Source organism: Pleurodeles waltl, chromosome 1_1, assembly GCF_031143425.1.
Source record: "Pleurodeles waltl isolate 20211129_DDA chromosome 1_1, aPleWal1.hap1.20221129, whole genome shotgun sequence".
Classification (NCBI taxonomy): Eukaryota; Metazoa; Chordata; class Amphibia; order Caudata; family Salamandridae; genus Pleurodeles; species Pleurodeles waltl.
This window is the reverse complement of record NC_090436.1, coordinates 968,101,337-968,125,807: the sequence shown is the minus strand read 5'-3', so window position 1 is coordinate 968,125,807 and position 24,471 is coordinate 968,101,337. Positions and strand designations below refer to the sequence as shown.

At 44.0% G+C, this 24,471-nt stretch overlaps 1 protein-coding gene across 1 annotated transcript in view; it reads right to left on the bottom strand.

Moving 5' to 3' along the window:
* Positions 1-17,340: 17,340 nt before the first annotated feature.
* DNAJB14 (DnaJ heat shock protein family (Hsp40) member B14) overlaps positions 17,341-24,471 on the bottom strand; it is a 183,314-nt gene continuing 176,183 nt past the window's right edge. Inside the window, exon 8 of the mRNA XM_069230231.1 lies at positions 17,341-18,843. Within this exon, the coding sequence (XP_069086332.1) occupies positions 18,719-18,843 (125 nt within the window). The 3' untranslated portion in view covers positions 17,341-18,718. The remainder of the gene's footprint in view (positions 18,844-24,471) is intronic.

Genomic DNA, 24,471 nt, shown 5'->3' with positions numbered 1-24,471 from the left:
AATACAGGCGGTACAGTTATAGCTGTAGTAGTCGCCCCCTCTCCCATCTTGCTTCCTGCTTGCTCTTTCCTGGTGGGCCAATTTGTACAGGCCTTCTGTACTTTTGTTGCAAGAAGTGCAGGAGCAGAATCAGTATTAATCATTCTCCCCCGATGTGTGACTGTATTCGAGCAAGGTTGCTCTGTGTTCCCCTTTGACCCTGGAGTCGGTGGAGTTGTTACTTAGTGGCAGGTCACGGTTGCTGGGGATCCCGACTTAGAGCCAGTTGCCAGGTTAAGGATGAAAACAATGTCTGACATTTCCTGCAAGTTCCTTCTTGCGTCCCTTTCTCCTGTGGGCCCGTCTTTGATTGGCATTTGCTTTTCCGTTATTTTTTCTGTCTGCGGGGCTGCCAGATGGTTGCCTGTTCCCCTGAGGTTTGGCAGTGCCAGCCATCAGGGCCAGGGTGGTTGGTGCCGCTGCTGCAAGTGGTGACAAGTCATACCTTGTTTCCCGATCCTGGCTCCTTACTCCCTGGCCGTGCACTACGCTCTTTACTGTGTGTGGATGACTTTCTGACAGGTCTTGACCTGGGGTGTTGACTTTGAGATGGGTAGGGGGGAAGGTTGCTGGAAACTCAGTTTTAGGGACGCACATAGGTTGCTAAGCATAGATGGTAGTGTGGATAATTTATCTATAATTGGGCCACATGTACAGTTGGCAGTTGCACTAGCTGGATTTCAGGTCTCCTAGTTTCCCGTTCATACCTGCTAGAAACACTGCCAGTGTGTTAAGCAGTGTTAATTGAACATCCATTTTATCCGATTGATATTGAAGAGCATCTCTAGAAGCTGCATGGTTTTTAGTAAGGAAGCCCATGCACCGTCAGTGTGTAGTTCCCTGGAGTTTGCGCTGAGGTTCAGTCTTGTTGGTGTTGTAGCCCTCTTGTTTGGGCTCGCATTGATCCTTGCACCTTTCTTATGAGATGTTGCACTAAGTTCTGTGCCTGAGGTGGGTCTGTGGGCTGGAGGAGAGTCTTGAGAGTAAGCAGCCAGCATATCCTTCCATTCTTGCGTGCCTAGATAAAATAGTATCTCTTCGTCCTCCGCTGTTGGGGCATCCCCTACTTTTGGGCTCCCTGAGAACGCTGATGGAGGGCCTTGGTTTACGCCAATTGTTAAAGTTCCTTGCAAAGCAAGGTCGGTGTGTGAAGTCAAGACCTGTGTGTCTGTAAGCAGCTGGCTCTCTTTGGAAGGCGTGGTCAGTGCCATTGCGGTTTCACTAAGGGCTGAGGCATTTTTGCAGTTCACATTCTGTTGGGTGGGGACCGTCACCTGGTCCGCAGAGTCCTGCCGGGGTGCTGCGTAGATATCTGCTAGGATAGTTTGCTCATATTGCCCTCAAGGTGGCAGAGATTTGTTTGTGTTTGCATATCTCCTTTGGCTTGGACATGTGATTACTTCCGTTGTGGTGAGATCTTGCTGAGGTGAACCGCTTTCCATGCAGTTAGTGGAGGCTGAGGGTTGTAACGGTGGCTGCAGACCCTGAATGTTACTGTTGCTTGAGAAAATGTCAGATTCGACGTTTTACAGGAAGACCTTTAGGTAGATTTTTGGCTGTAGATCAGCAGTACTGCGGTTTTTTTTTGTTCTAAATTATGACTAACGCGGAGACTCGCTGCTTCCTGGTCCACTTCTGTCTCAATCTCAATGAGTGATGGTGCTGCCTGGAGAGTAAGATGATTTTCTGATTCTTGGAGTTTCCTCTTCCTCTTCGTTGTTGCAGATTTTCTGGAGTGGATTTCCTTGTTTTTTCAGACCGCATGGCTACCTTTCTTCTTTTGCTTCCTTGTGATTCATGTGGATCATGTTGTCGGACTTGTGGAATTGGTGGCCCTGTTGATAGACCTGCTCTGATTAGTTCCCCTGTTGCAAGATGATGGAAATGTGGAGCACTGTAATTGACCCCTCAATGGGGAGGACTGCAGTCAGGCAAGTGAGGCTCACCAGGCCCCCGCAAGCTGAACCCAGCCTAGCTGGGCTGCTTCTGCAAAGGCCCAGGTCACACCCTTCACGGCGACTGTCTGCAGTCGTTGCACTTGCCTGCTACTGCCGCCTGGCTTGAAGTCGAGGGAAGTGAGGCTCACAAGGCCACCACAAGCTGCACCCAATTTAGCTGGGCTACTTCTGCCATGGTCCGGGGCACATCCTTCACAGTGACTGCCTACAGTCACCACACTTGCCTACTGTTGGCACCTGGTTTATGGAGTCCACTGAGCTATTCCTTAGCACCTAGTTGCTAAATTCGGAGGCGTTCAGAAAGCAGTAAAAAGAGACAGAGACGATCCTGAGGTTGCTCCCAGATGTGAGGCGAAGATCAAGATGAAGCTGGGCGACACTGCCCCAGCAATCAAGTTTGTGACTATGCGGGGCATAGTGATTGCAGCCTGATTGTGGGAGATGCTGAAGGAAGGAGTTCAGCAGGACCTTGCAGAGAAGAAGGGACTTGAAGTCCAAAGGACACCAGGGCTCATTGTTCCGAGGCCTGGTTGGCTAACAGTATAGCTGCAGCGTTGTGCCCGGGCTCCCTGCCTTATGCCTTTTACTGGTAGCTAGTGACTCTCCCCGCCTTATGCCTTTCACAGGTGGCTAGTGACTCTGTTAGGCGAGAGAACTGCAGGAAGGCCAGACGGGGCAGACAGGGCAGGTGAGGCAGTGGGAGGGGCCTACAGCCCTCAGCCTCCCTGCCCCCACTCCCCAAAATGGGATCCCAGGTGTCTCAGGTGGCATGGGTGATGTGGCTGAGACTCTATGAGGTGGAGGGAGAGGAGGAGCTGGGCCGAGCGCCAGCAAAGCAGTGACGCAGCGCGGCACAGGAAAATGCCGGGGAGAGGCCAGGGGAGTATGGCTCAGAGTGTGCTGCACATCGCTGGAAGTCTTCTGCTTCTGGGTCTCCGCTACGCAAGTGCTTCCGCTCCAAGGTTGGAGAGATGAGTAAGGGTTGGGTCATGTGCAAGGATGTTAGCCTTCGAGCAGGACAGGGTTATAGGAAATTAACTAATTTGGCGGAGAAATATGAAATCGGGATGAACAAATCCAAAAAGTTGAAGAAGAGTTAAAGATTAGAATTCGGTTTGAGACACATTTCGAACATGAGATCACCTGGAATGAAAATTCCCATTAAGGAGTTGATTCAGAGTATTCGAACATGGGGAGCATTACATAAATGGTATGGCAGATGGGCAAAGAAAAGAGATCAGAAGATAAAGCTGAATGCATCTTCAAATGATGTACAGCAGGCCGAGGAAGCTGTGAAAATGAAGCCAATGAGAGAAATTCCGGGAGAGAATGTTGTTCATGTCCTATGGAGCAGGAGGGACATACTGTCATTTACAAATGATTACCCAAAGTTGAAGGAGAAACCAGTGGAATGGTACCAGCAAACAGACAGGTTTGTCATGCTTACGAAGTGTTTGTGGGATGATCTGAACACTTTATTTGAGATTGTGATTCCAGCAGATTTGTGGGAGTACAAGCGGAGTGTTGATTGGCCAACGCATGATCCACCAAGGGATGCATTAACACGTGCGCTTTCTGAAGAGGTGATAAAAAACTATTAAAAGGTGATTTAGTTTCTGAAAACTAGGGGTTCCCCTAAAGATATTGATAGGCAAAGAATTGACAGGCGTCTCAGGAAACAAAGGAATCTGTTCATGCTTATAATGAGAGATTGTTGCAAGCATCAAAGCAATACAGTGGCACGGAAATTATTGAACCAAGAGACATGATTCATTATGTGTTTAGTTTCGTTCAAGGACTGAAGCCTGAAATTAGCAGTACGATTCAGAATCACTTCATTTGCTGGCAAGAAAAGCCGATTTATGCAAAATAATGTAGTGATGAAACAGTTAAAGCAGAAAAGGTTAAGGGAAAAGGCAATGGTGATGCAAGTCAAGTCTGCCCAAGCAGCAAGTTTGCAGGGTTCGCAGGGAACAGTGAGTGCATCAGGAGTAAAGGGAACACAGCAGCAAGGAAATATGGTGCCTTAATATTTAGGAAGAGGTCAAGGGATTCAAATATATCCGAATGCTAATGTGGCTGATGTTCAAAACATGAAGAGGCCTCCTTGTCATGCGTGCGGTAACGTCGGACATTGGAAACTGGAGTGTCCCTTTAGCAATGTAAATAATTTAGTGCAAGGTGGTTGTGTTGCGCAGATGGTTGACAACAGTCAATTTCAAAATCAAAGAGTTCAAAGGCCCCGAAATCAAACTATGGATGTTCCTACTGGAGCACTGAAAATGCAGGTTCCTCGGCAACAAGTACAGTTTACCCAACAGCAGATTCATGTTCCACATCAAATGCAGATACCACAAGCTCCAATGGCACAGCAGCAGGTAATGGTTCCTAAAAAGAACACAAACCAAATAACAAATGTAAATCAGTTAATCACATAATACACATTGAATGATTTCAGTGATGATGAAATGAGAGGAATACATGAGTGAGAGTTCAGAAGAGGAAGAATGTGTATTGGTTGCCTCACTGGAAGTAGATCAGCATGGTACCTTTGTAAATGCAAGTGTTATGGGTTATGATGTTTCATTACTGGTTGACACTGGAGCAACTGGTTCTGGTGACTGTAAAGCCAAATGCACTTTCCCCCAGAATGCCACATTATAACATGACCCCAGAAGGGATTGAAGTTATTGCCCCAGTAATTGCAGACTTTGTTGAGAAGGGAGTGTTAAAAGAAGTGATGGGCAGCCCATGTAATTCTCCAGTTATTGGACTGTGAAAGCCAAGTGGGAAATACCGCACAGCTCAGGATTTGAGAAATGTGAACACAGTTTTGGTATCCTGTTGTCCGTAGTGCCAAATCCAGCACTATTCTTATATCAGATTCCATGTGAAGCAGAATGGTTTTCAGTTATTGATTTGTCAAAGGCATTCTTCTCAGTACCTTTTCGTGAGGATAGTCAATTCCTCTTCTCATTCCAATTTGGCAACTGTGTATATTCATGATGCTGTACTCCACAGGGTTTTTCGGAATCTCCATCCATTTTCAACCAGTTCTTGAAGAAAAACTTGGAGTCTTTGAACATGTCATTTGAGTCTGCTTTAGTGCAGTGCGTTGATGATTGCATCCAATACACGTGAAGCTTGCAGACAAGATACCATAGCGTTATTGAATCATTACGGTGAAAATGGACAGAAGGTTACACCTACCAAGTTGCAGTATTGCCAGAAGGGGAGAAGGGTGCAAGGAAAGTGTTTTGAGAGAGTTGCAGCAATTATGCAAATCAAATTCCCTGTTACCCAGAGATGTCAGAATGTTTTTAAATATGGTGAGCTACTGTTGCCAATGGATCTTGAATTTTCCAGTAATTTCCAAACTACTGCAGAAGTTAACACACAAAGACGTTACAAACACAGCCCCCTTCAATGAAGAATACATGAAAGCTTTCACTGTGTTGAGAGAGAGTTTGTGCAGAGCTCCAGCTTTGGGAATGCCTGACTATATGAAATGTTTTGCACTGTTTTGTCATGAAAGTGGTGGTTGTGCTCTCTCTGTTTTGACACAGTTGCATGGAGGAACAAGCAGACAGGTGGCATATTTTTCCGCCACACTGAATCCTGTCGCTGCTGCCTTGCCTGGTTGTTTAAAAGCATTGGCTGTTGCTAGTGTAAGTTTAAGTCAATGCGAAGGGACACCCTTTAAATGTTGATGTCTCGCATTCAGTTGAAGTACTTTTCACCAGGTCCAAAGCCCAATATATGATCAGTGCTGGTCTCACGAGTTATGAGTTATTGATCCTTGGGTCAGCCAATAGGACTGTCACAAGGTGTGCCGTATTAAATCCTGCAACATTATTGCCAGCGAATTATAATGATTCAAATTATGTTAATGAAATGGAACATGACTGCCTTGATGTCACTAAACTGTGCACCAAACCCTGACCTGATATTCAGGATACTCCTTTAGAGGAGAATTATCAAGGTGTATTTGTTGATGGTCCCTGTTTAAGAGACAGCAAAGGTACTCTGAGAGCTGGTTATGCATTCTGTACCATCTCAGGAGTAGTTGAAGCTTCATTACTTCAAGGGGTAATTTCTGCCCAAGAAGCTGAAAGGGTTGCTCTTACAAGAGCATGCTGCGTTTCTGAGCAACTCAAAGTGACAATATTCACAGATCGGTATTACGGATTTGGTCTTGTGCATGACTTCGAGAGGTTACGGCACCAGAGAGGTTTTATGACCTTGTCAGGATCACCTATTCGAAATGGTGGAAGAATTAATAGCTTATTGAATGCTTTGCAGTTACCAGAGAGGATTACGGTTGTAAACTGCACTGCTCACCAAAACGCAACTGATTATTTATCATTGGGCAATGCCTATGCTGACCAAATTGCCAGATATTTTGCACTCCATTGGGCCACCTTCAAAGAAGAGTGGAGTGGTGGAGGTAAGACAAATCAAAGTTTCTCAATGTCAATGGTTAATACCTGGGATGAAGTCAAGAGGTTGCAGGAAGTGGCAACAGAGGAAGAACACAGAGGTTGGATAAAGCAGGTTGTGTTTAAAGAGAGAGAGTTGATGTCTGGATTTCAAATGAAGGGGAAGTTGTGTTGCCAGATAGCTTGTCTAATTAAATGGCTAGATATTACCATGTTCACGTTCATCTAGGCAGAGAAGCAATGTTTTGCACATTCAAACAAACATGGTACAACCCCAGATTTAGATTAATTGTAGAAGCAGTTTGGCATGGATGTGTTATTTGTCCACAGATGAATGTAGGGAAATGAACAGTGCTTCATGTGAGCCATATAGGCAGATTGGGAGGTCCAGTTAACAGAATGCAACTTTGTTTCATGGAGATACCTGCTTATAATGGATTGAAGTATGTATTGGTCAATGTGTATGCGTTTTCTCAATGGATCGAAGCTTGTCCAACATGCAGGAATGATTGCCTCATTGTAGCTAAGCTGCTGCTCAGGGAACTGATACCCAGGTTTGGGTTCCCGACTTCTTTGGAATCAGATCGAGGAATTCATCCTAATAATGAGATTATAAAGTTGTTGTGTGCAGCACTGAACATTGAGCAAAAATTGCACTGCAGTTACAGACCAGAGGCATTTGGATTGGTGGAACAAACAAATGGAACACTGAAAGCTTGAGAGGCAAAGGTTTGTGTGTCTACAGCATTGAAATGGCCTGATGCATTACCACTTGTCCTGATGAGCATGTGTAGCACCCCTGACAGGAAGACAGGACTGTCTCCCCCACAAGATTATAATGGGTCATGCGATGAGATTACCAGCAGTACCTGCAAATGAACTTGTCAACATAACAGATGACTTAGTGCTGGATTATTGTAAAGGTCTGGCTGATGCAGTTCACTCTATCTCATCAGGTTGAAGCAGCAACAGCTCAAACGGCTCAAGAACCGTGTCACATCTTGAAAGCTGGAGACTGGATTTTAGTCAAGAAGCATGTCAGGAAGACTTGCCTGCAGCCAAAGTAGAAAGGACCATTTCAAGTTATCCTGGTGACAACAGCAGTGAAGTGTGCTGGTCTTGCGAACTGGGTACATATAAGCCACACGAGCGAAGTGCCCTGTTCTCTTGAAAACACAGAGTCTGATCCTGCAAGAGCAAACACAGAATACTGGGTTTGGCTTGAACAGGCTGTAAGGACTGAACAAGTGGCGGAAACACAGAATACTGGGTTTGGCTTGAACAGGCTGTAAGAACTGAACAAGTGGCTGAAGCAACAATTGAGCAAAGTAGTGAAGGTTCAAGAAGCCTGTATGCAGACAAAAGTGCAGGAGAGCAAAGTCAACTGATCCATACCAGCACAGCAAACGTTGTGAATACAGTTGCACGAGAAAAGAGAACTTAGGCCCGTATTTATACTTTTTTTAGCGCCGCATTTGCGTCGTTTTTTGACGCAAAAACGGCGCAAACTTGCAAAATACCATTGTATTTTGTAGGTTTGCGCCGTTAGCCGTCAAAAAGCGGCGCAAATGCAGCGCTAAAAAAAGTATAAATACGGGCCTTAGAGAGGAGAGAAGTGGCCTGGAGGTGCACATGAGCTGGTTGCTGATAAACTCCTATCAATAACAGAAACAGCTGAAGATTGAAATCAGAGTGAAGATGAAGGTGATGCTCTAAGAAGAACGAAAAGAAAAAGAGTGCCAAGTTGTAGATACTCTTCATCTCAATGGGTCTACCCTGTCACAATTGAATGGAAGAACAGGTTTATGGCCTTTTGTTTTTGACTGTGAGAATTTAGTTGAACATTCTGGAACTTGAAATTGTATTTGAACTGATTTTTGCGATAACCTTGCCAGTTGATCAACAAAGACATTACACTGCGGGAGTGACCATAAGCGATCATCAGACCGTTCTTTTGAAAACGAACATTTGAACTAATTTGAAAGCTTTTAGTTGAAAAATTTGGAGTCTGTTGAGTTTTAAAGTCCCAGCACGGCTGCACTTACATTCCTGATAACATCAAGTAGAAATGGAGATACCTATCTAGTCTGACAAGTCTGAAAAATGACTTAAATGTCCTGAAGCAGACAAATGTTCGAGAGACAATAGCTGAAATATTATACAGGGAGTGCAGAATTATTAGGCAAGTTGTATTTTTGAGGATTAATTTTATTATTGAACAACAACCATGTTCTCAATGAACCCAAAAAACTCATTAATATCAAAGCTGAATATTTTTGGAAGTAGTTTGTAGTTTGTTTTTAGTTTTAGCTATGTTAGGGGGATATCTGTGTGTGCAGGTGACTATTACTGTGCATAATTATTAGGCAACTTAACAAAAAAAAATATATACCCATTTCAATTATTTATTATTACCAGTGAAACCAATATAACATCTCAACATTCACAAATATACATTTCTGACATTCAAAAACAAAACAAAAACAAATCAGTGACCAATATAGCCACCTTTCTTTGCAAGGACACTCAAAAGCCTGCCATCCATGGATTCTGTCAGTGTTTTGATCTGTTCACCATCAACATTGCGTGCAGCAGCAACCACAGCCTCCCAGACACTGTTCAGAGAGGTGTACTGTTTTCCCTCCTTGTAAATCTCACATTTGATGATGGACCACAGGTTCTCAATGGGGTTCAGATCAGGTGAACAAGGAGGCCATGTCATTAGATTTCCTTCTTTTATACCCTTTCTTGCCAGCCACGCTGTGGAGTACTTGGACGCGTGTGATGGAGCATTGTCCTGCATGAAAATCATGTTTTTCTTGAAGGATGCAGACTTCTTCCTGTACCACTGCTTGAAGAAGGTGTCTTCCAGGAACTGGCAGTAGGACTGGGAGTTGAGCTTGACTCCATCCTCAACCCGAAAAGACCCCACAAGCTCATCTTTGATGATACCAGCCCAAACCAGTACTCCACCTCCACCTTGCTGGCGTCTGAGTCGGACTGGAGCTCTCTGCCCTTTACCAATCCAGCCACGGGCCCATCCATCTGGCCCATCAAGACTCACTCTCATTTCATCAGTCCATAAAACCTTAGAAAAATCAGTCTTGAGATATTTCTTGGCCCAGTCTTGACATTTCAGCTTGTGTGTCTTGTTCAGTGGTGGTCGTCTTTCAGCCTTTCTTACCTTGGCCATGTCTCTGAGTATTGCACACCTTGTGCTTTTGGGCACTCCAGTGATGTTGCAGCTCTGAAATATGGCCAAACTGGTGGCAAGTGGCATCTGCACGCTTGACTTTTCTCAGTTCATGGGCAGTTATTTTGCGCCTTGGTTTTTCCACACGCTTCTTGCGACCCTGTTGACTATTTTGAATGTAAAGCTTGATTGTTCGATGATCACGCTTCAGAAGCTTCGCAATTTTAAGAGTGCTGCATCCCTCTGCAAGATATCTCACTATTTTTGACTTTTCTGAGCCTGTCAAGTCCTTCTTTTGACCCATTTTGCCAAAGGAAAGGAAGTTGCCTAATAATTATGCACACCTGATATAGGGTGTTGATGTCATTAGACCACACCCCTTCTCATTACAGAGATGCACATCACCTAATATGCTTAATTGGTAGTAGGCTTTCGAGCCTATACAGCTTGGAGTAAGACAACATGCATAAAGAGGATGATGTGGTCAAAATACTCATTTGCCTAATAATTCTGCACTCCCTGTAGAAGGTAGGATCTTGGTTTGGAGATCTAGGAAATGGATTTGTGAGAATGATCCTGAAACCTTGACTGATTGTGACAGCATGTATAATCTGTGCACTTGCATTTTCCAAGGCTTACAATTTCTGGAAAAGACAGAGTACATAGTAGACAAAAGAGGGAAGAAATGGAGAATACAAGAAAGGTATTATCAGACGATGAAGAGAATTGATATTTATCGCAAACCTAGATCTATGCTTTATCAAACTACAGGGTTTTGATTTGTCTCATAAATTAGAAAGTTATTTTGTGACAGCATAGATTGCTGTCAAAGGAGGGACAGAGATATCAAATGGTATTAATCCATTAGTGGCACAGAAGTTGGCATATGGTAACTAATTAAATTGCATTTAAAAGCCTAAACAGAGAAAATAACACAAGTTGTAAAATGTGCTTGTTTGAATTATGGTGGACCACGTGGCCGCCATTCGTATTAATCAACACGTTTTAACATGATATATTTTGCATTTATATTCAAGCCATATTAATAAGAGCTACCATTACGAATGTTTTATTAAGATGAATATTAGAATTGAAGAATTAAATGAACATGAATTAATCATACTTAGAATCATTTAAGTGGATTTTATTATTGCGAGTGACGTGTGTAGAAACATAAATGCACTTTTAAATCAGTTTTAACATGTTGTTAATAATGTTTGGGATTAAATAATTTGTTTTGCATATTTGAATTGAACTGTAAGGTATGCAATAGGTTTTATTAATTGTATTAATGTGTATTAAGTCTTTCTTAGCTTGACTTTCTGCAGAGGTAGACGAAAATTACTTCCTTTTCTGTTCTCTCTGACCTGAATTCTTTACCGAGGCTGCCAAAGTAATATTGAATGTACTATTGTATTGAAGGCGAAGAACATGTTTTAGTATTAAGTATGTGACAATATTTGTTCTAGCAGTCGAACAAGACAGGAAACATATGATTCCCATGCAAAATGAAATTAGTTCATTTGGTATACAGTAAGAGAAAATCCTGATGTTGCAAATAATTAGATAATGTAACATTGTGTCAGAACTGTGAGAAATCATTGAAATAACAATGCACTTTTGCTGAGAAAATCCAGAATAGTCGCAAATTTGATTGTGCCACCAGCAACTTGGACGCTGAACCTTGTACGTAGAAATTAGCTAATTTAAAGGACTAATGAATGGATCGTGCATATTTCTAATTATTAAAGAACTTTAGAAATCTGAAGTTAGTTAGTTCGAGTTCATGTTGGAGTTGGTTCAAGAGCCTACTCCTGTCTTACGTCTGAAGCCTCTGTTTTCTCCAAGTCGCCTGATGAATTTCCCCTCAGTCTTAATTGCCCTATTCATTTATGCTGCTCAGTACTAATATGCCTAACTAATTCTGAACTGCTGACTCGTCCTTTGTGCCGCCCGTGTTCTGCACTGTCCTGATGCTGCTGTCAAATGACATCCCAAAGCCCAACAAAGGGGAATGCCGTGGGTTCCCTTGCTAGTGGATTCATAGATTTGTGGTGCTGGTGCGAGTCTCTAGGATTTCCCTTTTGTTGTGGGTGCTTGCAAACCCCTAGAACGGTCTCCTACGTATTACCATTGTGCTTTGACGTGCCAACCTAGGTGCAGTGCGCACACACACACACACATATATATATATATATATATATATATATATATATATCTGCTGTGCATGTTGGTGCACACAGAAACCATATAATGAATGCAGGTATCTCAATAATCAACACAAAAAAAAAACATGGCCCCTTGTGATTTTTGTTTACGGAGCAAAACATGTAAGGAAAGCTACTTTTGTTGTCCCTGTTTTTCTCTAACTCTTACAGGAGTCTGTACGTGTACTATTCATCGCCTCACTAACAATAAAGATTTAACCCCGTCCTTTCCACTCAGTATTTCTGAAAGTGATGGTGATATTGACCTTGATTATGAAATAGAGATACACATTAAGTGAAATGTAACAAGGTGTGCATGAAGTCAGTAAATTGGTAATAGAATTGTTCTAAGAGTTGCACTTAATAGTGCAAAAGAGAGGGGATTAAGGGACTGCTCAAGTACTCTCATTATTACTGTGGTAGCAAACAGCATTTTGTTTGCCCATATTAACTGTACTTGTACAGTCTTGCCACTTCTGATATACTTGGCCTCACTATTCTGCTTAGCAGCTCTAGGCTACGATTTACAATTAGTCAACTTAGCATCAAGGAGTTTACATTCCTTGTATTTTTTTATGTCACTAGCACCTTTCTCATGAGAACAATGACACTACCAATGATCTGTTTCCGGTTCTGTTACATTTATTCTGTTGGTACCTGTATGCAAAAGTCTACAGAACCTCCAAGTTCTTGGGAGGTGGGGGGCTGTGGTTTCAGCGTTAGATGCTCACTGTGAGCAAGGGGGAGCCTTTGATGCTTTATTTTGTGATATCATTCTTTTCATATTTTTGTTAAGTAAATGGGCCTGCCCTTCAAGTAGGCATGTGAGAGGACACTTCAACACTATTATTTTTGAACTCATACAGGTCCAATAAAAGAGAGGGGGCGCTGACTATGAAGTGAGGTCAAAAAGTGTCAGTTTGCTAGTAAATTTGGTTCTGTTTGATGAATCTCCATGAAATATGACAGACATTAAGCAGGTTTAGCTTTCTGTGGGTATGTCAATTTTTGGAGCCCATTAGTTAAAGGAAGGGGCAAAAATAAATGGGGGCAATTATGGTTTTATCCTCTAATAATTTAGGCATTCTTTGAAGAATCGATCTTAAACATAGCAACAAGTTAAAAAACGTTAAACCCAGTGAAAAAATATTAGGTTTCATTCAGATCAGAGAAGGGGGGCATAGGGGACTGGGCAGAGTTGAAGTTGGGTCCTGCAGTACAGCCAAATACCTATTGTGCACAGCCACATACTGAGTAGTGTGGATTGGGAAAATAGGAGGTGAATGAGTACATCATAATCCCACCCTTCACTCATAATTTCACTGGGAAAAAACAGTTTAAGGTCAGCTATAGCTCAATGAGCTCAAAACCCTTATATTTTGCAGTTATAGTAAGCAACACATGCAACAAATACAACTCACACCTTAACACACAATGCTGCCAAACCGATATACGAAGATGCTGATGAGACATGGAAAAAAATGTGTCAAACAAGAGCAAAACATGACAGTCGGCAAGCGCCGTGGTGCGCATCCTGTGCATACCAACTGGGGCATGGCGATGGGATGTTTTGAGGCTTTGTTACAATCAGACTGAACATTTCTGCTCGAAATCAAACCCAAAAATAAGTTTACTGTATTTATTTTTAAGTGCAGGCTGAAGTTCTCAGCTTCCAAGTAAAAGCATAAGGAAAGTTCAAATATCCCACTAACAAGCACTGAAGAGGAGTTTTGAACCCCCATGGGCTTCTGTGAGAAAATAACTTTTACACCTCTGTGTATGACTATATCGGTCAAGCTCAACAAATCGCTCCTTTCCCTTTGAAACTGACGATAGTGGTTGATCTGTGACTTGCAAATACGCTGTGTACCCTTAACGCAAAACACATTGGAAGTTACAAAGCATAAATAAGAGAAGTAGACATATGTAGCTGGTCGTTGCCAGCCGACAAGTATAGAATACACTTGTAGATTATTTCCAGTTCAAGATGCTTACAGCCTTTAGCCGCCATCAGCAGTCTGAGAGGTCAAGGTTAAAAGAATTCTATCTCCAACGAGTCCCTGGCAAAAAAAAAAACTACAAAAGACAACAACCAATAACGTATCTCCAGTTGTGTCCAAATATGCCTGCTTGCATCGGTGCTCTTCCTCTTTCTTTCCTGCTACGAGAGAGGTAAGTGCCTTTTCATTATTGCTTTAATGTATTTGTTTTTTCCCCCGTTTTGCTTTGCAGTGGAGACCACGCCTTGGAGTGACATCTTGTCAGGCGCCCCAATGTGCGGCTGCAACCTTCCCTCCTGGTGCTTTAATGGCAGTAGGGAGTACGGTGATGCCCGGCGGCCCTTAGAGGGCAGTTAGCCAGGACACGCTCACATAGCATTTAACTTCTTAGGCTCGAGGGCAAAGCGCTCTGTCCCTGCTGTAATCTCTTTATGGGCTTATAACCACGCCCACGAGTTTGGCTGGTTTGTGGGCTTGCCTTTTAAAATTCGCTTGTTTTCATTAGTGAAAGGCATGTATACGTCATGCCTTTTCTGGTGTTTAGCCCGCCTCGAGTGCACCAACCAACTTCTGAAAACATACAAGACTCCGTGTTTTCCGTAACGTTTCTGGACTACTTTTTTATATTTCCTACGCAGAGCGATCTCGCAGCAGTCGAGCGATTTGCATCACATCGACCCTGTTACATGGATAATTGAATTTTTGCCGATAATACGTTTGACTGCGAGTGAACTTCTGTTTTACTTTTTATTTTCAATTTATGTGGCAAGAAATGTCCAGTTTGGAATTTACAACACAAATAGCTCTTACTCGAGCAAACACGAGACCCATTGCATTGCAAATGCTTGTTTCTTGTTGCATAGGATGAGCGCCTCATTCAGAGATGCTTGTCCTATGTGCCTCAGCACCGGCGCCCTGAAAGCCCTGACAACCCACAGGGGTCTGTAATTTGTGATTTCAGTGTCTAGGGTTTCTCTTAATGCCAAATATGTCTCTTCTATCTCCATCCTGACAACTCACTTTTCTGGGTTTCTCATTGACTCTGAACAGGACTCTCAGCCTACCACCTATGAAGATAGCCAAGATTCGTAGAGAACTGTGGTTGTCAGTCTCGAGGTCATTGATTTTGCTTTGAAAGGTGACCAGCATCGTAGGGCTTCACGCCTCTGCGATTCAGGAAATTTTACGGGGCCCTCTGCACTACAGGACTCTGCAGAGACTCAAGGCCTTCCACCTTTGAAGGGGCCTCCAGTATTCGGAGCACGTCCCCCTCGCGGCAGAGGTCAAGGCCGAGATGACCAGGTGGAGGCCTGGAATGGGTGGGACATTTTCGGATCCGACCCGGACCTGGTTATCGAGTCGGATGCCATCGGTTCTGGCCTGGGGTGGGGAGGGGGGGCATGCTGAGGAGACTCCATCACAGGAGGAAAATGGTCTGCTTGTGAACAATCTCTACACATAAACCTCTGGAGTTAATGGCGGGCTCCTTAGCCGTCCGTTGCTGGACCAAAGACAAGGTGAACTCGTGTCCTTTTGAAAGCGGACAATTGCTGAGCGGTTTGCTATATAAATCATTTGAGCGGCCTCAGGTCCAAGATCCTAGCAGATTTGGCAAAGGAGTTTTGGTCAGAGTCTGACCAAAAATATTTCTGTCTCAACGTAGTATCTTCCAGGGTCCTCCAACCGGAGAGCAGACTGGTGTTAGAGGGAATGGCCCGACACATGCTTGTGGCAACTGGATTCTTGTGTTTTCGATTAGCTGAACTCTCTTTCATGGTGGCCCTTTCATGGTAGATCTTTTCACCTCCAGGCTGGGTCACCAGCTCCCTCAATACTTCAGCTGGGAACTGGACCCACAAGCAGCGGCAACAGACGCATTCCTTTAGGACTGGTCCAAGCAGAAGGGATATGCGTTCCCTCCATTTGCCATGATCACACAATTAATGACACAGCAGCAGAGACAGAAGGCCCAGGTGGTGGTCATTATCCGTTTTGGAGGTTTCAAGCATGGTTTCCAGTTCTTCTGGAACTTTCCTGGGATCCTCCAATCCCTCTTCTCCGCGATCCAGATATTCTTCGGGATCCAACAGGTCATAGACACCACATAGGTCACCTACCTCTGATGGCTTGGAGGGTTACAGGGAGAGATGGAGAGACCGAGGTTATCACGAGACTATGAACACCTTTTGGCCTCAGCATGGACAGAAGGAACCTTCAAACGATCCGCATGGACCAGGTGGGTACATTGGTGTGTTCAACATAAGGAGGAGCCCATGGGGTGCAATGTTGTTCCCATCTTAAATTTCTTGGCTTCTATGGCCTCACAAGGCATGACATATTGTACGGTCAATTCATACTGATCTGCCATTTCCGCAGGACATCTCCCAGTCCAGGGCTTTCCAGTAGGAGAACAAATACTTGTCACACAAGGAATTGTCGGCAACACTGGCAAAGCTGTTATGTCTGATTTCCTGCTGTAGGGTCTTGGATGTCAGAGCCCTGGATGTTTCAAATCACATTTTTTTCTCCCCATTGGGTTACTTTTCATATTTCTCAGAGAACAAAGACGAATTCTAGGACTATATCTTACCCAGGCTTTGACAAGCTCCCAACATTGTGTGTAGCCTGTTGTCTAAACGCGTATGAGAACATGACTGAGAAACTCAGTCCCCCGGGAGAGCGACAACTCATCTCCATAAAAACGCCTTTTAAGGCGGTGCCCACCGCAAACATTGTGCACTGGATCCGTTGGGTCATGCAGGAAGCAGGCATCAATGTGGCCCTTTTCGGGAGCTATGGCCTCAAAAGCCTTTGCACTGGGTTCTAGACTGGAGGACATTATAAATGCTAACAGATTGGTTATCAGACTCCATGTTTAAGAGGCTTTATTTTAAACCAGTAGTGGACATGGCGTCTTTGGTGGTCAATAAGCTTTAAACAAGCATAATCCTTGCCTCCGTGTCCTTAATAGAATTGAAACTTTCCTTCACAATAGCTAGGAAATTTTATATTGTGGTGCAAAGAGAGAGGACTAGGGAGAACTATAGGTATTTAAATTCCTTAACAAAACCTCCATATAAAAAACAACTGCTGAAAAAATAACTAATGAAATTGCTTGTTTTCTTTGGTCCAGCATCACCACACCGTAGTCAAAATTTACATTGATGGCTAGACCATCAGATCCCTCTGAATATATTAAGAGCGGCAAACTGTTGTTTAGATTTACATAAACGTATATAAATGAATTTCTGCACCATTACATAAATTAGAGTGAAAACATTGTCTGTTATGTAGCCTTTATCCAACAGACTTGAAGTAACACATTAAAAACAAATACAAATTATAAGGCAATATTTTTCTGGAGATGCAATGTAGATGGCAGTCACAGTTCTCTTAAGATGAGAAAAACAAATGTAGTCGTAGCGTACTGATCAACACATGACTTAATGCTACAAGGAACTCATAGCACTGCAGTACTAGAAGATAAATATCAGGGCAACCACATTTAAATAACATTCAAACTTTATTCTCCGGTTTTCCGTTTGTCAGCATTCAGATGGTTGTATAAATCGTTTTCCTGTCCTAATAAGCAGAAAAATTGTGTTCATTTTCGACAAGTAGCAGTCCCCAAACATCTTCATCTGAGGTAATGCGCTAACAATGCTCTGCTATTCTCTTCGCCGTTTACTGTTCTCGGAAACTCAAGATCATAGGAATGTACAATAAAACATCTTAAACACCCAAACGCATTTAACGTTTGTGTTAGCTACCAAGCATTCAAAGCTACAGTGTGTGGCATGTGTCAAAGGTTGTGTGCATCAGATTGCTAAAAACAATGACTAATCAGGCTAGAAGTGTGACTTGTGGTGGGTGGCGCAAGTATTTAATAAGTTTTGGGTGAGGTGCTCTTGGCTGAAAGGGTAATGCACACAAAATAAATCCTTTCTTCATAACAGCAGGAGGACCTAAGCAACACTGATTTGCATTGAGCGGTTTAACACAGAAATGCAGGACTGTAAACCATGTGAGTAAAAGGAGAAATAAGCCACTGAAGTCTCTTGCGGTGGCAAACCAGTGTTATTGACTCACTACAGTATCCGTGTCCCATTGCAGCCATGGGATGCGTCTCTTGCTGGGCTATCTGTCTTCAGTCTGATTAAGTAAATGGGACCGCAACAGAGACATGGTGGATAGTAAGACATACTTTTGAGAGCTTTCTGCATCTAACAGTTTTAATGTAAAACAAGGCCAGAATTAAACTAGTCAGCGCTGCGGGATGCTTGCAGATAGCTGGCTCGACAAAAGATTGTACACTGAACACCATGTTCTCTGGCTGCCATTTCACAAAAGTGAGTGAAAAATATAGCCATCTCGCTGCCTAAAAATCAACATACATTTGTGAGGATACATGAAGAAAAACTGGACCATTCGGTACAAAAACAAAAATATTGTTGATCCCTGCTGAGAAATTTACATATCAAACAGGCACTGGTTTTGCATCTCTTCACAAGTGACAGTCATTCCAAAAGCGATCCAATGAGTTTGAGCAAGTTCAAACTATCAATCTAAATAAAAACAAACATATTAAAATGTGAAACGTCACTTCCTTCCAGAGTGCTTAATAATTAGTTCATGGAATCAGAAACTTATTTGGAACATCACAAATTAAGGTTTATGAAAAGGGCTACCCAGCAGCACTTTTCATTTTTCACTCCCAACTCGGCTATATCCACCTTTTGTGATGAAACTATTCCTCCTATATTATAGGGGGTGGAGAGAACATATACATATATTTATATCAATATACAAACACATATATATATATATATCTATATGTACACAATGCAGAGAGACAAAGGTGCAAGCAGTCCAGTCTGACACCTCATCCTCCCCGATAGAGGCTGGTCAATCGCTCTAGTTCTTTGCAGTTATCCATCGTCATGGAGTCCGCCTTCCGTTTGAGACGGTCATCACGGTACACTTTTGATGCATAGATCAAATCAGATCCTAGAAAAGAACAATTCAGAAATTAGTTTTAGGGCTTAGAGAATATACCTAAAATACAACATAAGCTACACTGTAACCTGTTCCTCTGCAGCACCTGGGGCAGAGCGTCTTAAAATACAGCCATCCACCATTTTCTATATGTGCCGGCTCCACCTATCTCGTCCCAACGGTTTTTAGGTTTCACCTACAGCACTCATGGACTGTCTTCGAAAGCTATTGTTCATATACATATATAAAATCTTAAAAGGGGCTTATAACCCGTACATTATTTACTTTTATTTAGAATTGGTAAGCTCCCACATCACTCGCATTTCTTTATGTACCACTGGTCAACATCTGCTCCTTCCCTCAGTTTCCTCCTGGGGCTTCTCTACGTGCCCATGCTGTGGAGCATGAACCAAGTATAGCTTCCTGTGGCCAGTCTCCTTTTTACAGGCTGCAGGCTCCTGCAGGTACTTACTCTTTTGATAGTTTTGAACATGCACTCTTATTAAGAGCATGTCCAAAAATAACTTCTTCATCCCGCTGTGTTTTCCCAGTACCCCTTTCCACCATTGTTTTTCAACCCCCCGTGCTCTCCGATGTACTGCCACCCCACCTATAAACACCCACCTCACTGATTTTTAGATGCCACACAGTAGCTTGTGCTGCTGTGCAATATGACTTATAGGAGGGGAAAAAAAAAAACACGATAATGTGTGGTCAACATGTAATAGCGCTTTTCTTTCTTTCTTTTTTTTTTTTTTTTTTTTTTTTTTAAACTTCAGGCCATGCTGCACAGTAGCTCACGTTGCTATGCAACACGTAAAAAAAACATATTGATAAAGCAATAGATTTCACATCGGTGAAAAACCTACTGACTTTGGCAATGCTTGTTAAATCCTCTATCCGGTAACTGTCCCCTTTGAGATGTGATTTGTGACTTTTGGAGACACTAACCTCTACTCAACAACTCACAAACGGGAAAAGAGGAGACTAACTAGCATGTCAAAGGCATCTAACTTCTTGAAACTTACTTGGTGTCCACAATGTCCTGCTTTTTTCCCCTGCACAAAGTCTTGCATCCCCCCCTGCATGATCCCCCCTCCCGGTAAACCACCAGACTCGAACAAGTCTCACAAGGGTCTTTGGCCCTGCTTCCACCTTACCTCATCCATGGCCTTCAGAAGTGTTCAGGAGCCAGGGCACCTTTCTCTCCCCCACACTCACAATGAGCAGCTTGCACTGTGCCCTTCAGTTGCCAATGGCTTCCAGGTGCAGCAGCTCCTTCTCATTTCCTGCCTGTAAGTCTGTAAAGGAGTGGTGCCCCTGCAGGTGGCTTCTGTATTTGTTCCAGAGACTCTCCACTGGCCACGGGGTTCTGCCAAAACGGTGATTGCCCCAGATGTCCTAATGGCCCCCTCTGGCATGCAGGAGTCAAAGATAAGAGAGACATTCCCAATGAGGTAGAATCCTCTGGGCAATGGCCTAACAGTCTCAGTGGTTCCCTTCTGGCATATGGGTGGCACAAATATGAGGGATGACCCTCAGTCTCAGTTGCACAGGCAATAGCCATAGCAGTGCAAGTGGTCCACTCCTGGCACGCGGGGGTCACAGGTGATGGCCCCAATGCGATCCATGACACTGGGTGTCAGCCAAAAGCTTCACAAGAGGAGTGACTGGGGTTGCTGGCTTTGGCAAGAGAGCAGACAGCTCTCTTGCAAAACCAGTCCTTGGCCGGACACCTTGCACCCTGCTTGCCAGGATCCACTCATCAGGTTCCTTGCTGGGCCTCTCTTCTCTTCCTCACAGGGCACACTGGTCTTGGCAGGTAGACAGAAGGCTGGTGCTCCTGGAACGGGGCAAGTGTTCTTGGCTCCCAAATGATAGGCCCCAATCAGGATGGGAGACTGGCAGTTCTTGGTCCAGAGTTCTGGTTCCAGCAGCGAGAAGCCTTGCTTATCTTCCCTCGCCTAATGAGACAGTGTTGTTCAATAAAGAATGGGGTTCATGCTCCTTTTACAAGTCAAATCCCCACATCTATGTAAATTAGTGTCTGACCTTTCAAATTCATGTTGGGAATGTCAGCTCCTTTTGAGTGTTCTCTCCTCTACACTGCCCTTTGTCAAAGGGAGAGACTGCCAGAGAGGAATGGCTCTAATTCGGAGTGACCCACAACACAGGCCAAGGGAGTAACCGAGAATCACACCTTGCTTTCAGACTCCACTGAAATATGCCCCATAAAGTTTCAAAGGACTAAGCTTTCGTATCACTCAAGATTACTTAGTAGTGGCAACTACCATCTCACTGACAAATGACAAAGCGCCCAATCCCGACTGGTCAATAAATGTTCCTGGAATCAAAGAGCCCTTTTATGTGCACGAGGATGCTCTGGTTCTCTCCCTTCAGTGTGTGTGACTCCTCCCAGTCCCCAGGAATGCCAGCAATACACTTCTTTTGGCGGAAGGTTGCAGTCCTCACCTCTCCAGCCTCTCAAGGCTGTGGCATTCAAAAATGGAACCCACAGGGCTACAGACAGACAGACACACTCACTCACTCACTCACTCTCAACCCAGCACATACACACAAGTATCATGAGCTGTCTGACGCTACAGACAATCCTTCCAGGCAAGGGTGAGTGAAGTACACAGCCACAGATCTTTACAAGTGGACTAGCAGACCTCACTCCAGTGACAAAGGTAAAAAGGCCTGTTTACATTACTGATTCTATGGAACACAAAACAGATATGCTGCCACCACTGCACTTGTGTCATTACTCGAGATAATGGCAGTAGCCCTCTACCTTCAAGAGGGTATCTACAGGTGTGCCCCTCCAGATCTAAACAGACCTCATTACTGTAAGACTTGGTCATGGGGTGAATGCGTTATTTGTGTTAACCATGACCACAAATCAGTAAAAGGAATTCAGATATTGATGCTTCTGGGGCATTCAGGTAGACAGGGGACATACTGGTTCCAACAGATACCCCTCCTAATTCAGACTGCCCAGGACCAACTCCTAACTTGGAAAGATTGGGTCATCAGATTGGCTAAACCTACAAGAAAGTCCAGTTGCATTCCAGTGCTTTAAACCAAACTTGTGCTGCATCAAAATGGAATCCTTGCAGGGATATTTTCCATCTCAACAACCTGGGATTCTCTTCCTTCATAGCCATAAACCAATTCAACAGTCTGCACTACAAACATAATGCCAAACAAGTATGGGCGGAACTTACACACTATCACAAAGCACTCCTTCTCAATGGCTGCTCAGTTCCTCTCCCTAAACTCCTACTAATAAAGGCCACCAGGCACCCACTACCCCGGTCATCCAGTTGAGCTAACACAGCTCTTAATTCTCTGGTCAGAGGCATCAGTCTGTACGATGAAAGGCCGACTGCAATCAGGTGCTTTCAGCACATGTGCATTCCCTTACATCTTCAGCAGCTTTTCAAGCCCCCAACACTCATCAGTCCAGATCACTTTCTCAGGCTGCTTCTTGGAGGCCAACTATGCTTCCACAGTTCATGCTAAAATGGCCCTCACACAAGTCTTGATTCTTGACACCTCCTACTCACTCACAGACTAGATCTTATCAAACCCTTTGTTTGTGGGTGGTACGCAGTGGTAGGAGGATAAAGTTGGGTCCCTAGTTAGAAATTACCGTTCTTGGAAATCCAATCCTTAAAAGATCCCTAAGACATATCTTGCTATTTATTACCTGTTTAGCCATGCTCCTCAGAGGTACTGCCTCAGGGTGCCTGGTGGAATGATCCACCACAATCAAGATGAAAATGTTACTTACCTGCTGTCACGCACTTTCTAGAGAATATTCTATCTACCTGCAGATTCCTCACCTGTAGAACAACCACAAGGCACCAGACTGGATCTGAAAAACTTTAAAGCAACAATATTGCAAGTACAGAATACTAGACTCAGTCGGTGCCAGAAGGGACATCAGGCGACGTCTCTGAGGCCACAAAGAGCCCGCCCTAGTGCACTGACCTCAGTTTCCCTCCATTTTTTCCAAGCTTTTGGGGGCGAAAGGGAGATTGAGAAATTACAGTATCAACATACTTGCCACAAGGGATCTTATTAACTTTCCCTACAAGTCATCCATCAAACGAGGAGGAGGGCGAGTCGGTGAGGAATCTGCAGTTAGAACATCCATCACAAGTGCTGCAAAATGGTCAACTGATCAGGAGGTGGGGAAAGAGAGGAGATGGGATGGAGGGTGAAATCTGAAGAAAGGGAAGGTGTACCACCTTTCTATGATCTGACGTACCTACTGATCCGAATGAAGGTCTTCCAGGCCAGAACAAAATGGGAAAGTAAGCTATGTGTGAGGTCGGAGAAACAAACTAGGCCTGCTTTGCTGCAGGAGGTGCAAAAAGGAGGAAGAAGGTTGTAATGCAGATCTACGGCCAAGTCATTTGGAGCGGTCCCTGTACTGTCGAATGAGGAGGTTAAATTGCTGCTTGAGTGTCTGGTACTGCCTGGGACAAAAGGAGAAACCTCTGCCGAAGCCAGGAAAGTAACAAAATGACCGCAAATCCTTGGATGTTGGCAAAAGCTGAAGTCCCAGTGACTGTGCCTTGGCTTTTGAAGTCTTAAATTTCTCCAGTGCCGAACACACTATCGCCAAAGTCAACAAGGCTTACCCTGTCAAAGGTAAAGTCCATCAGACAGGACTGGAAATCTGAGGGGCAGCTTGATGTCCAAACCCAAACATGGCGAGGGATGGAAATGGAGGTCCTCATGGCATAGGCAAAGGAGTAAGCTGTGTCAAGTGAGGATTCAATGATACGGCAAGAAGCATTCTGATCTGCGATTACCTCCTAAATTCTTCATGTCTGCGGGATGTGTGGCATCATTTGGGCCATGTTCCATAAGCCATGGGTATAATGGGTTAGAAGGCAGTTGAAGTTTAATGACTTCAGGGCCATACTCCCTGCCAAGAAGGCTTATTTGCCTCATGCCTTCAGTCTTTTAGACTCCTTATCTAAAGGCACAATAGGAAAGGCACCACCCAACTGCGTACTGGAGAAAGAAGCTTGAATAACCAGGATCTCTGGCGATGGGTACATTAAGGGGAAACAGTGTGTTGCCTGCGCCGAACGGTAGCAGCAGCCACAAGCCTGTCAACTCCTGGAATTTTCCCAAGTTGCCAGATCAGGTGCCAGCAAGGAATATAAGTCGGAACAACGAATGCTGGATCCACACATGCCTAAACAAATCGGTTGGAACAACAACTCCGTTGTTACCATGAATGCCTTTACCACGAATGCCTTAAGAACGATTTTTTGTTGTGAAGGCAATCCTGGTAAAAGATTGTGTTGGGCATGTGCGGTTCCAGTATGCGACCCCCCCCACCCCTAAAACAATCGAACCCCCAACCCTCCACCCCTAAAAACAATTCTATCCCTACCCCACTACCCACCACTAAAACGTACAACTACCGCTGCTCCTAAAACTACCTAGACCCTCCAACCCCCCTAAAAACTAAAAATACCCTGACCACCCCACCCCCTAAAACTACCGCAACCTCATCACCCCCTAAAACCTAAACTACCTCGACCCCCATCCCTATAAACGAAAAATACCCCGACCCTAAAACTACCGCCACCCCCCAAAACCTAAACTACCCCG